Source organism: Hemicordylus capensis, chromosome 8 (genome assembly GCF_027244095.1).
Source record: "Hemicordylus capensis ecotype Gifberg chromosome 8, rHemCap1.1.pri, whole genome shotgun sequence".
Taxonomy (NCBI): Eukaryota; Metazoa; Chordata; class Lepidosauria; order Squamata; family Cordylidae; genus Hemicordylus; species Hemicordylus capensis.
In genome coordinates, this window is record NC_069664.1 from 11,186,697 (window position 1) to 11,202,122 (window position 15,426).

The window sequence follows — 15,426 nt, forward strand, 5'->3', positions numbered from 1 at the left end:
CCAGCATCCGAGAACTCCTGATAACTGAGCAAAGAGGCACCTTTTTAAAAGTGGTGATTCTCTTGTATTTAGCGGGGGGGGGGGACTGGCCCTCTCCAACTCCAGCACAGCATCCCTCAAGTGTCTGTTGCTAGTTTCTACCTTGTATTTGATTGGGATTTAGATTTGGACAGGGGAAAGTCTTTAAAGTCTTTATTTGTTATGCTTTTATTTTTCTATGCAAACTGCTCTGAGATTTTTTGCTGTAAATATTTGTTGTTGTTGCAGCAACACCACCACTACCACCACAAGGTAGGCTGCCACTTACTCCAAGACACACCCTCCAACATTTCACATCACAGGTGAAATTAGGCACACAGCCTATTTCTGAGACTCCTGTTTCCGCACTAAGGATGATTGCCTCAGGGAGGGAAGCTGGTCTTTGTGGTAAAGCTAAAGTGTGCCAGCAAGTTGATTTTGACTCCTGGTGCCCACAGAGCCCTGTAGTTTTCTGTTGGTTGAATACAGGAGGGGCTTACCATTGCCATCTCCTACGCAGTCTGAGATGATGCCTTTCAGCATCTTCCTATATCACTGATGCCTGATATAGTAACAGCGGGGATTCGAACCGGCAACCTTCTGCTTGTTAGTTGAGAATTTCCCTGCTGAGCCATTAGGGGGCAGTCTTGTGGTAGTGAACATTAATTGTCTCCTTTGCTAAGCAGAGTTTGCCTTGGTTTGCATTTGGATGGGTGACTGCATATGAGCACTGCATATGGAGCTGCTCTGGGAAGAGCAGAAGGTTCCAAGTTCCCTCCCTGGCAGCATCTCCAATATAGGGCTGAGAGAGACTCCTGCCTGCTACCCTGGATAAGCCTCTGCCAGTCTGTGTGGACAAGACTGAGCTAGATAGACCAATGACCTGACTCAGTAGACGGCAGCTTCCTATGCTCCTAAGATATTCCTGTGTTCCTGTGTTCCTAAGATATTCCCCATCCTTATAGGGGATGGGGCCGTAGCTCAGTGGAAGAGCATCACTCCCTGGTATCTCTAGGGCTAGGAGAGCTACTGTCAGTCTGTGTAGGCAATACTGAGTGAGATGGATCAGTGGTCTGACTCAACATAAAGTAGCTTCCCATGTCCCTGGTGTCTCTCACCATCCTCCGCTGTTAAGTGTTCCTGAAGGCCTCTTTTTCTTCCTCCTGCCTGCTGTATCTACTCAGTCTGCAACAGTCTGATCTACCCCGCTTGAAGCAGACAGCGTGTGTGTCAATAACCTGGCCCAGAACTAATGGTGTTGGGGACCAACATGGTTAGACAGGTGCCCGGGGCCCTTAGAACAGGCATGCTCAACCTAGGGTCCCCAGCTGTTTTCGGACTACAACTCCCATAACCCCCAGCCACAGTGGCCAGTAGCCAGGGATTATGGGAGTTGTACGCCAACATCTGCAGGAGGGCCAAAGCTGAGCAGCCCTGCCTTAGAAGGGCCCACTTTTGATCCCTGAAACCACTTCTGTGCCAATAGCCTTCATGTGATGGTGTTCTCTTGGGACCCATCAGATAGGAGGGGACCCATGGGGGGGGCAGCTGACCGAGGACCCCCTAAAACCTCATGCTGGCCTTGAACTGGTTAATAACACTATCTATCTATCTATCTATCTATCTATCTATCTATCTATCTATCTATCTATCATGCTTAAGATAATGTTTAATCTGGCAGTGGATCTGGTTGATTCACCAGGCAGAAATTCATCAGATGTGTCCCTAGCAAGGGGTTGGCGAAGCCGCACTTCTTGCCTAGATGCATTTCTCTCCAGCCCAATGTTGTACGGAAAGACCCAGGCAAATTAGGCTTGAAGCCTAAACGGAAAGGCCAACATAATATATGAGATTGTACAAAGTCCTTACTGCATATAGTAAAGGAGCGAGAGCTACGGTGACCACCTTAACTTGCATGTGTGTGAAAGTTTGTAAGTGCCTTAATTCTCATCTTAAACTGAAGATCTTTTGATCTTTTAATTATAGAACAGCTGGCATGATTCAGAATGAGCAATATATGCTGTGTGAGAGGGAAAAAAGGGAAAGGGCCAGCGTAGTGTAGTGGTGGTTAGTGTGTTGGACTAGGACATGGAGTTCTTAGTTCAAGTCCCATCTCAGCCATAGGAACATAGGAAGCTGCCATATACTGAGTCAGACCATTGGTCTATCTAGCTCAGTATTGTCTTCCCAGACTAGCAGTGGGTACTCCAAGGTTGCAGGCAGGAGTCTCTCTCAGCTCTCTCTTGGAGATGCTGCCAGGGAGGGAACTTGAAGCCTTCTGCTCTTCCCAGAGCAGCTCCATCCACTGAGGGGAATATCTTACAGTGCTCACATGTGATCTCCCATTCAAATGCAACCAGGGCAGACCCTGCTTAGCTAGGGGGATAAGTCATGCTTGCTACCACAAGACCGGCTCTCTGGCCATGAACATCACTGGGTGACTCTGGGCCAGACATTTATGTCTTAGCCTTACCCTCACAACAACCTTGCAGCCTCTGGGCTCCTTAGAGGATAAATGTAAATATAAATAAATGTAATGTAAATATGTGTAAAAATAAATAAATAAAAGGGAGAGCATATTCTCTTGCAGGTGTGTACACATCAACAACATTTTTAAAAGGCGTTTCCAAATCCCTACTGTGTTCTAGTTTGGATTGGGGCCTCATGCAGCTGCTATTTGCAGTTTAAAAAACAAATAAAGCTGCAGGCCCCAGAAACACAATAGATATTAAGTCTAGTTGGCCCTTGGAGGATATGTCAGGATATTTTTGACGATAATTATGGATGGTTTTTGACTGCAATTAAGTAATGGGTGGTCAGTGGAAGCAATTTGATCAGCTGACCAGCATCCCAAACCTAACCGTACTTGAATGAGTCCCAAGTTTTGTGGTTCTCACTTAATGCAGGTCAGTCGCTCCAACACATTTTAATAGCCTTTCCATTTACACATATTTCATAATTAAAAGGATGTTTTGTGTCCATTTGTTGTTCACTGGACAATCAAGATTCTGTAGTGTAAGAAGATAGTGTAAGAAGCATAATTCTAGTTTTATAACTCCCACCTAGGTAATTTGAATGAAATGCCTATCGGCAAATATACCTTTTGGTTGAAAAATGTTGCTTTTCTGTCCCACAGGATGGTTGGGTGAAAGCCTGCCTTGGTTTTCTACATTTTGCTGTGATGGGCAAGTCTGCAGACTTCATAGCTCTGTGGAATGATTTCCCTATCAACAAGCAGTGACGATTCCTCCATCCTGCTCCCCTGCTTGCGTCTTCAGCAGTGCAAGCCTTTTAGGGCGGAGGTCGGCCATGCCAAAGGCAGTGTGACCACCTCGGCAGCTTTGCTGGAAAGCCACAGTGGGAGAGGGCTGCCGTTTTCATGCTCAGTGGTGGAGGAGCATCTGGCAGCATCTCCAAGTCGGGCTGGGAAGGTCTCCCACCTGAAACCTTGGAGAGCCACTGCCGGTCAGTGCAGACAATACTGAACTAGATGGAGCAAGGTTCTGACTCAGTAGAAGGCTGCTTCCTGTGTTCCTGTGCTTGTGGGTTTATTGGAGCACCTGAACTGGCTAGTGTGTTGGCAACTGGATGCTAGACCTTTGGTCTGATCCAACGCAGTTGTTCTTATGTACCTTTTGGCTTCTGTATGGGGAAGTAACTTGCCTAGCAAGCAAGAGGTTGCCGGTTCAAATCCCCGCTGGTAAACACCTATATCGGGCAGCAGCAATATAGGAAGATGCTGAAAGGCATCCTCTCAAACTGTGCAGGAGAAGGCAATGGTCAACCCCTCCTGTATTCTACCAAAGACAACCACAGGGCTCTGTGGTCGCCAGGAACTGACACCGACCCGATGGCACAACTTTGCTTTACTTTACTGTAAGACCAGCTTGGAACTGGCAGTGGTGGAGGCCACGAAGATTGTTTGGAATGCCCTGAGTTTGTACAAGTTCCTGTTCAGTGATGTAGTCGCAAATTCAGAAGTGCAGGCGCTCTGCATGAAAGCCCACGTAGTCACGCCCACCCTACCAGCCATGTCCCATGGCCATGCCCATCCCAATGGCCACGCCCTTCACTTAGATAGATGCAATAATTTGGGGGGTTGTGTTACAAGAAGTCAAGTATCATGTAGACCCTAAGAAATGTACTGAAATGAATGACAGGCAATGCCCACTGAAAAGCCCTGGTTCCTTCCAAATGGCTATAGGAATGCATGGAATTTCCGAAATTCTGTGCATTCCTATGGTCATTTCGAAGGGACCAGTGCATTTCAGTGCGCGCTCCCTGTCATTCATTGTAGGATGTCTTGACACTAGTCCACCATAGGACCTGCATGCTGACAGTCCCCAGGTTCAATCCCTGTTGGCATCTCCAGATAGGGCTAGGAAAGACTCCTGCCTGAAACTATCGAGAGCTGCTACCAGTCAGTGTAGGCAGTACTGAGCTAGATGGACCAAGGGTCTGGCTCAGTAGAAAGCAGCTTCCTATATTCCTAGGGTAGGAAGGATGGTAATAAATGGGTGGAATAGCAAGGGCAGCACATTATTTCCATGTAGAATGCTAAATGCTTTGCATCCCTGCTGAGATCCTGGCGGGGGTGGGGGGGAGAGTACCAGGGCTGTGTCCCTGCTCGTCCCTGAAGCCCTACACCACTGGCTCCTGTTCCATTCACAAATTCCTCTCTGTGTCCATTCTCTGCCCTTTCCTGCACTCAGGAAGCCTTCCCTTCTGGCCCAGGGTCCCACACAGGAAGTGCAAAGCTAATTATAGCAAAAACATATTGGTTATCTCCCTGTCTCGGGCACCTGCCTGTGCTGCTGCTGCCAGAGTGGACAGAGAGTGGGGGATTTCCATGCTTCAAGGCTGATGCAAGAGTTCAGATCTTGTCTGCAAAGCTCAGGCCAGGCTAAGCAGCAGGGAGCTGACCTACCGTGCTAAATGCCAGCCACCAGCGAGATCGAGAAGCATCGTTTCCCACGGTCTGTACTCTCAGTTCTATTATCCCAGCACAGTTAGCACTAGTCAAATGACTTTTGAAGGTTTCGGAAGTATGTAAAAGAAGAAAATCTCTAAAAGAATAAAACAAAATATTACATTAGATAAATAGTTTTACCTTGCTTTACCTTGTTTACCTTGGAATAGTTTTACCTTGTTTACCTTGGAATCAGTGTGAAACCCTTAATATTAAGGCCCACTGGGAGTTTCTTGCTCTCTTTCTCTCATTTTAACTGTCTTTCTGAAAGACTAGAATATATTCCAAGCAGTGGCACAGTTTACTCTGCATATCCTTTAATTTATTTACAGAGTAGCTGGGAAAAGTCAAATTTCCCATTGATTATTAAAACTTATGTAATAGTGATGCTACAAGGCATACTAGAGAATTAGACAGGTACTTCTGTTTAGTTTTCCAAGTACACCTCCACATAGTATTTGGGTGTTTCATGAGCTCCAGCATACTGAAATTTGTAGTTTTCCAGCATTTTTTGGTCTAGGTCCATTGCTAAATAGTTTTTGAACTATGAAAAGATTAATGAGCTTGACTTGCATTTTTCAGCTCATATTATGGTAAAGTTATCTGAAAGATGGTGTCAGATGTTCGGACAGGGGGCACAATTTCAATGCTTGCCCTAGGTGCTATTTTCCCTAGATACGCCTCTGCTCGTTCCCCACCACCTCCCCATTTCTGTTTCAGAAAGCTAACATGTGGGGCACAGCTCGCCCACCCATAAATGCACCTTGCCCATTCTGTGCCCCGCCCCCATTATTTTTTTGTGCCACCACTGGCCTGACATTAGGGTGAGCTACATTTTTAAGGTAATAGTTTGATCCCTAAACAAAGGATACTCTTTAGAGAGACTTTTAAACATTTTAACCTCTGTCTGTACCAGATTCCAGTTTTAGCCAGCTTTTAACCCTCTTTACTGCTTGCTGTTTAATTTTCATTGCTGCTGTATGTTATTTTATTGTGGCTTCCATAACAACAACAACAACAACAACAACAACATAAGCTAAAAGTGCAAGAAGTCAAAGTGCCAAAATAAATCTCCAAAGAAATTTTGAAAAACAAACAAGTGAAATGTTGTTTAGCCATTTAGATTCGACTCTGAAATTTACGGCTCTGTGAGTGCCAGGAGTCGAAATCGATTTGATGGCACACATGACCTTTACCTTTATTTGGAATCAACACTGGACATTTGAGTTGTCTATTTTGGGTTTTTGTCACCTTTCTTGATAGGGGAATCTTAGTTAAACATGAACCAGATGTTGTTGCTGTATAGCTGTCAGACATGCTCAAATTCTCTGAATTTTGTAGCAGTCATATTTATTTATTTTTCAGATATGTAAAGTAAAGGTAAAGTTGTGCTGTTGAGTCGGTGTTGACTCCTGGTGACCACTGAGCCCTGTGGTTGTCTTTGGTGGAATACAGGAGGGGTTGACCATTGCCTTCTCCCATGCAGGATGAGATGATACCTTTCAGCATCTTCTTATATTGCTGCTGCCTGATATAGATATTTCCCTTAGTTTGAGAAACACACCAGTGGGGATTTTGTTTGGAGGCATGTAAAATAAGGTGTCTGCAAACTGGTTTTTAAATTTTACTTATGTTATTGTATTGTACTGTATGCTCTTTGCTGTAGTGTTTATTTGGTCGTTGACCGTAAATAAATGAGTTCAGTTCACCAGCAGGGATTTGAACCAGCAACCTCTGGCTTGCTAATCAAGTCATTTCCTGCTGTGCCATTAGGTGGCTACTTCAAATTCGTAGACCACCCCAAACTTCCGTGTCTGGGTGGTTTACAACAACATAAAGCTGATTAAAAATGAAAACCTTAAAACAATTTCAAACCACAGTCTAGTTAAAAGAGTAAAAAAACTAGAGACTTTTAAAAAGTTGTCAGGGATGTGGGGGGGCTCTTGTTAAATGCTGTCGTTGGACATTGAAAATGTGCATGCCTGGTGAATCGTTGGTGAGTATTTGCCGCCATCATTTTCAAGGATGAGTCCTGGAGAGGGAGATCCACTTCAACTCAGTGCAGGAACGTTTGGATCAGCTTGGACTGCCTTCGAGCCTTGGATCCCAAATTCTGGGGCCGCTGGACTGAGTTCTTACATAATCCAGAACTTACTTGCAAAGTCAGTAACTGACTTGTCTGTAACTTATGCCCAGGAAGCAACCTAAGGTTCATGCAGGACCAGACTGAGATGTGTAACCAAGATTTGAAGCTGGCTTTATCCAACCAAGAGCTGTTCCCACTGAGGTGTGCCTTATGCCTGAACCCACACTCTTCTTAAAGTTCTGTTTTGGTCCAGGCCACCTGGACCAATGATTGTGAGGTGATACAAGGACAGGCTGGGATAGCACCTAGGGTCTCGCTGGGCAGCCGGGTTAGGGGCCATACCTCTGGCTCAAGTTGGCTGCTTCCAACAAACTGAGAGCTGTGATAATCCGTGGCTCCAGTTCAGGTTCCCTTTAGATCTCGGGCTTGGGGGATGGTTCCATGTGACATGAGAACCTGACAACTATCTCATTAGTTTCCAGTTATCTCTACTAGCAATCTGTCTCTTTTCTGCTCTGTTTATTGGGGATGATAGGCAAGGCTACCCTTTCTCTATCAGCCTGTGGTCCAGAATTATTGAGTGGGATGTGTCTCAGCGGACACCATAATGCTTTGTTCTTTCCATCAACCCAGAGAAACACATTACTATAGAAAGCAAAACAGAAAATTAGATGGATGGGCCAATCAATAGTATGTAAGTGAATACAGTTGCTCTCTTCTTCAGGCTGCATCCCTGCAGATTCAGTGGATTGTGAAGAAGTGCTGTCAGATGGAGAGCAAAGTGGGCAGGCTGGTCTTGAGTATACCCCCAATTAAACAAACCCAGTTTACAGCCGAGCAGTATGTGGCTGTCACCTGGGATGAGAAATGGTCTTTGCAGAAGGGGTTTCCATGTAGGAAAATAGCCACACCTACGGAATGAGGATGCTTAAGTTTTCCTGGTTTGAAACACTTTCTAGGTGAGAGGAAAGAGTGAGCCCACCCTGAGCTGGGGTGGGTCCTGGGGTGAAGGAGATTTAACATCTGAACAAGCTCAGTGTTATCCAGACAGTACGGGAAATGCTGATGATACATCTTGAATGCAAACAGCAGGAGGTTAATCACATTTCAGGGTAAATGTTGAGCAAAGCCACTTGCAAGTACACTCACAGGTCCCCTCTCCTCTCCGCAAGTACACATGGCAGGCATCAGTGTTTTCCTTCCTAGCCAATGGGGGGGGGGGCGGGGAGAGAGAGAGCGTTCCCTGCAGAGATAGAGCTGCATTTCTGAAGAGAGCATGCCTCTTATCATGCTAATGATTCTGCGTCAGCACCTCTCCCTGTTTGCTCTGGCGTTTTCGGAAAAGGTAGCTTAAAACCAGCATTTTAAAAATCCGGAAATACTTCGAGATAAGCTAGAATTCGCATCACAAAGCCCGACTTGTGTGTGGCATGGGGTCCAAGGATCTGGTCGGGAGTTCGGTTAAGTTTGGTTGGTGTGTGAACACACATACTCTCTCCCGAAGGAGATGCGGGGCAGAAGCCCCGTGTGTAAAGCCTCTTGGAGAAGCAGGTTTTTGAGAAATCAGGTCTATAAAATAGCCAGAGGATCAGTTGGAGCATTCGCTTTCCAGCCCTATTTGTTTGTAAATTACTAAGAAGTAATGCAAGTCTTCTTGCAGCTGAAGATTAATTCAGTAGTTTGTTTTCTAGGTAGGAAAAAAACTTTGGTTTTCCCAATATATATACTGCAACAGCTTAAGTACTTGAATTATTCCTTCTTTTTGATGATCATACAGAACAGTTTGCCCATATAACTTTTGTGGCCAGGCCTTCTCCTTACTCTTCATGTCTTTCTTTCTATCCTATCTAATTTTTTAAAATATTTTTTGCATTTTTACCCACTTTTGGGCATAATTTCCTCCCCAACAGCCTACAAGATTAAGACAACATGCATCAAGATCACAGAGTAGCCACTTCTAAAAATATAATGTGTAGACGTGTCACATGCTGCCTACTTCCCCGGGTGGCAAGAAGTTTCAAGGGCAACTTCTAGTTCCCAGAGTGGGTTTCCTGTAGGCAAGAGACCACTGGAGGCTTCTGGTGCCTCTGTGAGATCTGCTGTATTTGCAGATATACAGATAGGGCATAAGTGGAGACAGAGCAGTACTCCTGAAAGGCTGCTGAGCTGCTTCTTCGAATCAAGGTGCTTTCAGCCAACTGACAACTCTCGCTTTCTGCCTCTACCTCTTCCAAACTCTATACTGCAGAGTTCTCAAACTTGGGTCTGCAGTTTTTGTGGGACTACAATTTGCCTCATCCCACAATGGCCAGTCCTTTGTAGTGGGGGCTGATATAGTTCAAAACTAGCATGTGAGGGAGAAGGCTGGAGTAGAGCTCTTTTTCCTGACAGAATCCTTCTCCCTGACAGACTAGCTTTCTCTGTGCAGGGAATTCTCCTTGCCTTCTATCATGTGAAGCCCGCCTGAAGTCCAAAGTGGCACAGTGTAGATGCAGATTCATGGCCACCTTAGTGTGGACTAGGCTTTGGTTTGCTCAGGGTGGCAACATACTTCTGGACCTTTCCCAGACAGCAGGCTTTACTGTAGGTTATCTGCGAGACTTTACTGCGAATCTGAAGTTGCCCCCCCAAGACTAATCCAAAAATGAATTTCTTTTTTAACCCCAATATAAATTGGGCTACACTCTAACACGTGATGAAAAACCCGAATTGTGTGTGAAGTGCTCCCTGTTCGCTCGCAGGGACTTTGGGGTAAATTTGGTCGATGTGTGAAGGCACCCCCTCCATTCTGGAGGAGATGTGAACTAAGAGCCAGGTGTGAAAAACTTCCTGCTGATGACAGGTTCTCTTTTCTCTTTCCCAAGGCCGATGCTGCAACCAGTTTCCTGCGAGCAGCGCGATCTGGGAACTTGGACAAAGCCTTGGATCACCTGAGGAATGGTGTGGATATTAACACCTGCAATCAGGTAAGCTGTGAGCTCCTCCGTGACACCTTCCGCCTTTGGGCTGGTCTGGACTAGTCCAAGCATGGAGCTGCCTGTGGCCCCTCATCCCGTTTGACATAACCTGGGTGGTTTTCTGCAGCCTGTGTCGACAGAGGGTCCTGAGCATGGGGTAAGCATGCCTCTGGGTCACGTGTTCCTGACTTAGTCCATGTCATTGGACGGCTTCTCCCATTGTTCCCTGCCACTATGGTCAAAGGCATTTGACCGTTGTGGCAGGGGGTGATGGGAGTTGTAGTCCAATGACATTTGGGGACTATGGAATCATTTGTCTATAGACCCAAAGAACATTTGGTTCTATGGAATCTCTGTGATGAGAGGCAGTTATGCCATCACCCATCACCTGGGTGCTTTCCAGATTAGCCACTCATCAGCAACACAAAATGATTCCATTCAGGCAAATCACATTCACAATGTAAATAGCAAAGTGCCCAGCAGGGGGAGCAGTCTCGTGAAAACAGACAACCTGAAAACAACAGCAACTTCTTTAAGCCGAATGTACGACGTTATAGCACTATATTGCCGTGATTAAATTCAAAACAAGGCATTGGAAATATGAACGGCACCCTGCTGTCAGCATAAGAGCTGTGGTGTCACAACACAGGAAGTGTGGAAGCACACTTCCGAGATACTCCATGACTCCGTTGCAGGGTCTAATCTGGAAAGCGCCCCACTGATGGGAGGCAACCATGTTGTGTGGCCTGTTGTCTTTGTGCTTTGCTTTGTCATCCATGGTGGCAAAGGTTGTTGGACTTGCTGGACCTGCTGCAGGCAAGCAAATGCCCATGAAGTCCCTCCTTACTACTTACAAGAACGTTTTGCCGTTTGTCTTCCTGCATGCCAAGCAGATGGTCGACCACTGAGCTACAGCCCCATCCCCGATGAAATGGAGGGAAGAAATGTTTGCTTCCCTGGGCTCCTTGGAAGGAGGACAAGGTGAAAATGTACACCTAGCTGATTTGGGCACCTGGACCTCCCAGCTGTCAGTCCCCCATGCGAGGTCCCCCTGAAACCTACTTTAGGGGGGCCTCGCTGAACCTCCTTCTTTTATTACAGTCACCGCACGGCCAAGGAGTGGCTGCCAGGGGTGAGTAGGGCAATCCTTCACTCTCCTCCATCTGGTGGTGGTGGCGGCAGCAGTGTCAGCAGCTGGAGCAATGCTGGGTCCCTCCGCTCTGGCTAGCATCTTCTACCAGCTGCGAGGTGCGCCTGCACAGTGGAGAGATTGTCTCAAGCCCGTGACATCACAGGCCCAGCATCGCTCCAGCCGCCGCCAGGGGAGGGGGAATAGGGGAGAGTGGAGAAGGACTGCTCAGCTCACCCCCAACTGCCAACCCTCAGCCATGCAGTGGCTGTAGTTAAAAAACCTGGAGGTTCGGTGGGGCAGGCGCAGGGTGGCTGCCAGAGGTCCCCTGGCCACTTGGAGGCCGCCCTGGACCTTGGAGTCACGGACCGGGGCCCCAAGGTCCGGTGGTTAGAGCACCTCTGCTTCTGCATATAAGCAGATGCCCCACCACCGAGCTTCAGCCCCATCCCCTAAGGGGAATATCATAAGTAGACAGTGCTCAAACGTGGTGCCCTCTCCGAATGCAAGCCAAGGCAGACCCTGCTTAGTAAAGCAGACAATGTGTGCTTGCCACCACAAGACCGGCTCTCCTCTTTGCCCAGCACAGGAAGAGACAGAGCAGAGCCCTTCACGGAAGGAGTCGGCTGGTGTCCTTGTGGAGTCCATTGTGCATTCACCAGCCGTGCTCAGAGGGAAGGCGGGGATGCCTGCACGGCCAGGCAGTGACTCACCTCCCTCATCCACATGCAGGGCACCACAGTGGCAGAGCATGGAGCCTCTTCGGCCTTTTGCCCAGACCCACAAGGGAGGTGGACATGCATGGAAAGCAGTTCCCTTGTATCCTTCTCACGCCCACGCCCTGGGGGCTTCTCCGGAGAGCTCTCTGCAGCTCAAACGCATGCCTGGTGTTCTGATCCCAAGGTTGCCAAGGACCTGCAGCAGACAGGAAGGTGGTTGGGTGGTTTGGGAGGGCAGAGGAAGAACAGGAGCGTGAGAGCAGGCAGAGGAGGCACCGGAAGTGAGGTGCCACCTTGCCTGATGCCCCTGGTGGGGCCAACCCACTTTCAAAACTGGCCCTTGCAAGTTTTGAAAGGACCCAGAAGGTGAGGAAGAGGGGAAGTTCCAGTAGCCCCCCCCCCTCCCCTCCCCTCTCCTCTGAGGAGGAGAGCTGGTTTTGTGGAAGGGAGCCTGAATTGTTCCCTCTGCAAAGCAGGGTCTGCCTTGGTTTGCATTTGGATGGGTGACTATACATTACAGAGGTCTCTAGGCCACCTCCAGCTTCAGAGGCAGGATGCCTCTGAATACCAGTTGCAAGAGAGCAACAGCAAGAGAGAGGGCGTGCCCTCAACTCCTGGAAAGTGCCCTGGTCTTGTGGTAGCAAGCATGACTTGTCCCCTTAGCTAAGCAGGGTCTGCCCTGGTTAGTGCATGTGAGCACTGTAAGATATTCCCCTCGGGGGATGGAGCCGCTCTGGGAAGAGCAGAAGGTTCCAAGTTCCCTCCCTGGCAGCATCTCCAAGTTAGGGCTGAGAGAGACTCCTGCCTGCAGCCTTGGAGAGGCCACTGCCAGTCTGTGTAGACAATACTGAGCTAGATGGACCACTGCTCTGACTCAGTATATGGCAGCTTCCTATGTTCCTATGTCAATAAGCTACAATTCAGGCTGGGAACCTCAGGGCACATTCATACCACAGGCTTAAATGGCTTTCCCAGTCATTTCTTTGCCCAAAAAACTGCCGTTCTTTGAGTAGGACATGGGATCTCCAGCAGTGAGGGAGATGACACTGGAATTCCACACCTCAGATCTGTTATTGACCTACTTCTGAGCTCAGGGACTGCAGGTTACAGCAGATCTCCTTGACCTTTACTCTAGGACCTTGGGCTGCTTAATGCTACTGTGGGGCAAGCTCTGGGACAGATCTGACCAAATCTTTGCCTTTCCACTCAATCTACATGCAGAAATGCTGTGTGAAGGAGGTGGGGGAGGGCGGGAAAAGCAGTGTGATCTCGCCGTATAGGTTTGTGAGTTGGCTTGAGCAAGAATGGAATCAAGGAAACTGCCTTTCACTGAGTCAGACCATTGGTCCATCTAGCTCAGTATTGTCTGCACAGACTGGCAGCAGCTCTTCCAGGTTTCAGGCTGGAGTCTTTCCCAGCCCTACTTGGAGGTGTCGGGGATTGAAGCTGCGATCCTCTGCATGCAGAACAGATCCTCTGCCACATAGCCCTTTCCAGTGTTCCCTCTAACCGGGACTGCCAGATGTTGTTGACTACAACTCCCAGCATCCCCAGCTGCAGTAGCCTTTGCTTGGGAATTCTGGGAGTTGCAGTCAACAACATCTGGGAATCCTGGTTAGAGGGAACACTGGCCCCTTCCTAAGAACAGAGCATATGAAGCTGTCTTCTGCTGAGTGAGAGATCCAGGTAAAACCCAGAATTTTGGGTGGGGTGGAGGGCATGGCAACTCTAACCCCACTTCTCCAGCGCCAGCAGCACTGAAATGACACTGTTCTTTCACACTAGGGTTGCCATATTCAAGCTTCCCAAACCCGGGTGGCCTAATCTGCCATTATGCAAATTATGCAGCAGCTAATTTGCATTTTATTTGTTTATGTGACCGAGTAGTATACTTTCTCCTCCTTCTCTACCCTCCCGTGTGATCGGATCCAGAGTAAAATCTGGGAAATCCGGGCAGCACATTTGAAATCCACATAAATCTGGGTGGAATTTAGCATCTGGGTGGAGGAGCCAAAATCCGGGGACTACCCTAAATTCCAGGGGTCATGGCAGCCCTATTTCACACCCCCTCTTCATTACAAGCGGGCTTGTGTTGGAGACCTTCCCCCTCTATGGTACCTGATGCCGATCAGGTCTGTCTCCTACTCAGCAGCATCCCTTCCATGTGCCCCAGATTTGCCACTGGAAGCAGGCAGCCACCTCACCGGTTGATCCCACCGCTGTGCATATTCCGATGCCACATTTTCTGAGCCTTGACGGAAGCCAGAGCGTTGCCCTGGAGAGTCCCTTTCTTTCCTGCACGCACAGGCTTGCACGGAGCCCTGGGTTCTCGAGGCAGCTGCTGGCTGTGCTTAATTGGGAGAGACGGTGGTGCTCATTAGAGAGATTTTCTTCTCGGAAAGCGGGGGAGGCAAGGGGTCCTTGTGGTAGCAGTGATCCAGCTGCACGCGGCGTACAGCTCCTGGCTCTATTTCCGTACCCATCACTGACTAGAATTAAATAGTGGTTCAAGGTGCCCACTCTCCATCCTCTCGTAACTCACTGGGATAGAAACAAACAAGGGGGCAGGGTTGGTTTAAGTGTGTCGTGCTTTCCCTAGGGGGATTCCAGGGAGATTAACATTCTTTCTGCTGTATCTTGTCTGAATGTTACAGAGAGGAAAGCTGCACATAACCTCACTGACTTTACCTGAATTGGCCCTTGTGGGTGAGAAACCTGGGAGGAAATGCAGGTCTTTTCCAGCCCTCCCCAGCGGTGCATCTAGGTGGAGCCTGGACCTATAGGCTGCTGGAGCCTCCCCAGCGTGATCGATCCCCCTAAACACACACACACCTAATCCCCCTAAACACACACACACACACCATGACACTTTCGAGATTAGCCACTCAACAGCAGCAAAATGCTTCTGTTCAGGCAAACTGATGTGTGAGCAATCTAAGCTATTCCCCTTAGGGGATGGAGCCACTCTGAGAAGAGCATCTAGTTTCCAAGTTCCCTCCTTGGCATCTCCAAGGTAGGTCTGAGAGAGACTCCTGCCTGCAACCTTGGAGATGCCACTGCCAGTCTGTGTAGGCAATACTGAGCTAGATGGACCAATGGTCTGACTCAGTATATGGCAGCTTCTTATGTCCCTATGACACACGCAGTATTTTTAACACGTGGGTTCTTGAGGGCCCAAACAGCAACTGAACTCACAAGAATGTAAGAATATAAAATAGGTAAATGGATGCAAATATGCATTAGCAGAAACATTTCAACATGCATCTTGACCTGTGTTCCCATCCCACATATTTCTTTCTCCACTCTCCCCTCTCTCTCTAAAGCAGAGGTCCCACTCAGCCACCTGGTGCGGCACGGGCCAGCTGCATGGCACAGCAATCACGCCACCCGGGACAGACTAAACAGGATTGGGGGGGGGGGCAGGGGCTATGGAGGTCCTGGACTTTGGCCCAGAAGTCCGGGGGTAAGAGCGCCTCTGGCCCTCCCTGGGGATGGCAGGGATTGTTGTAGGTACTTGGGTTCCAAAACCTATTTCTTTACACACATAG

The 15,426-nt window shown here is 48.2% G+C and overlaps 1 protein-coding gene across 6 annotated transcripts in view; it reads left to right on the forward strand.

The window, feature by feature from the left end:
• The window catches only part of ANK1 (ankyrin 1), a 223,849-nt gene that overhangs the window by 96,422 nt on the left and 112,001 nt on the right, over positions 1-15,426 (forward strand). For all 6 annotated transcript variants that reach the window (XM_053269374.1, XM_053269378.1, XM_053269375.1 and 3 more), the window contains exon 2: positions 9,938-10,039. In XM_053269374.1, coding sequence (XP_053125349.1) covers positions 9,938-10,039 — 102 coding nt within the window. The remainder of the gene's footprint in view (positions 1-9,937; positions 10,040-15,426) is intronic.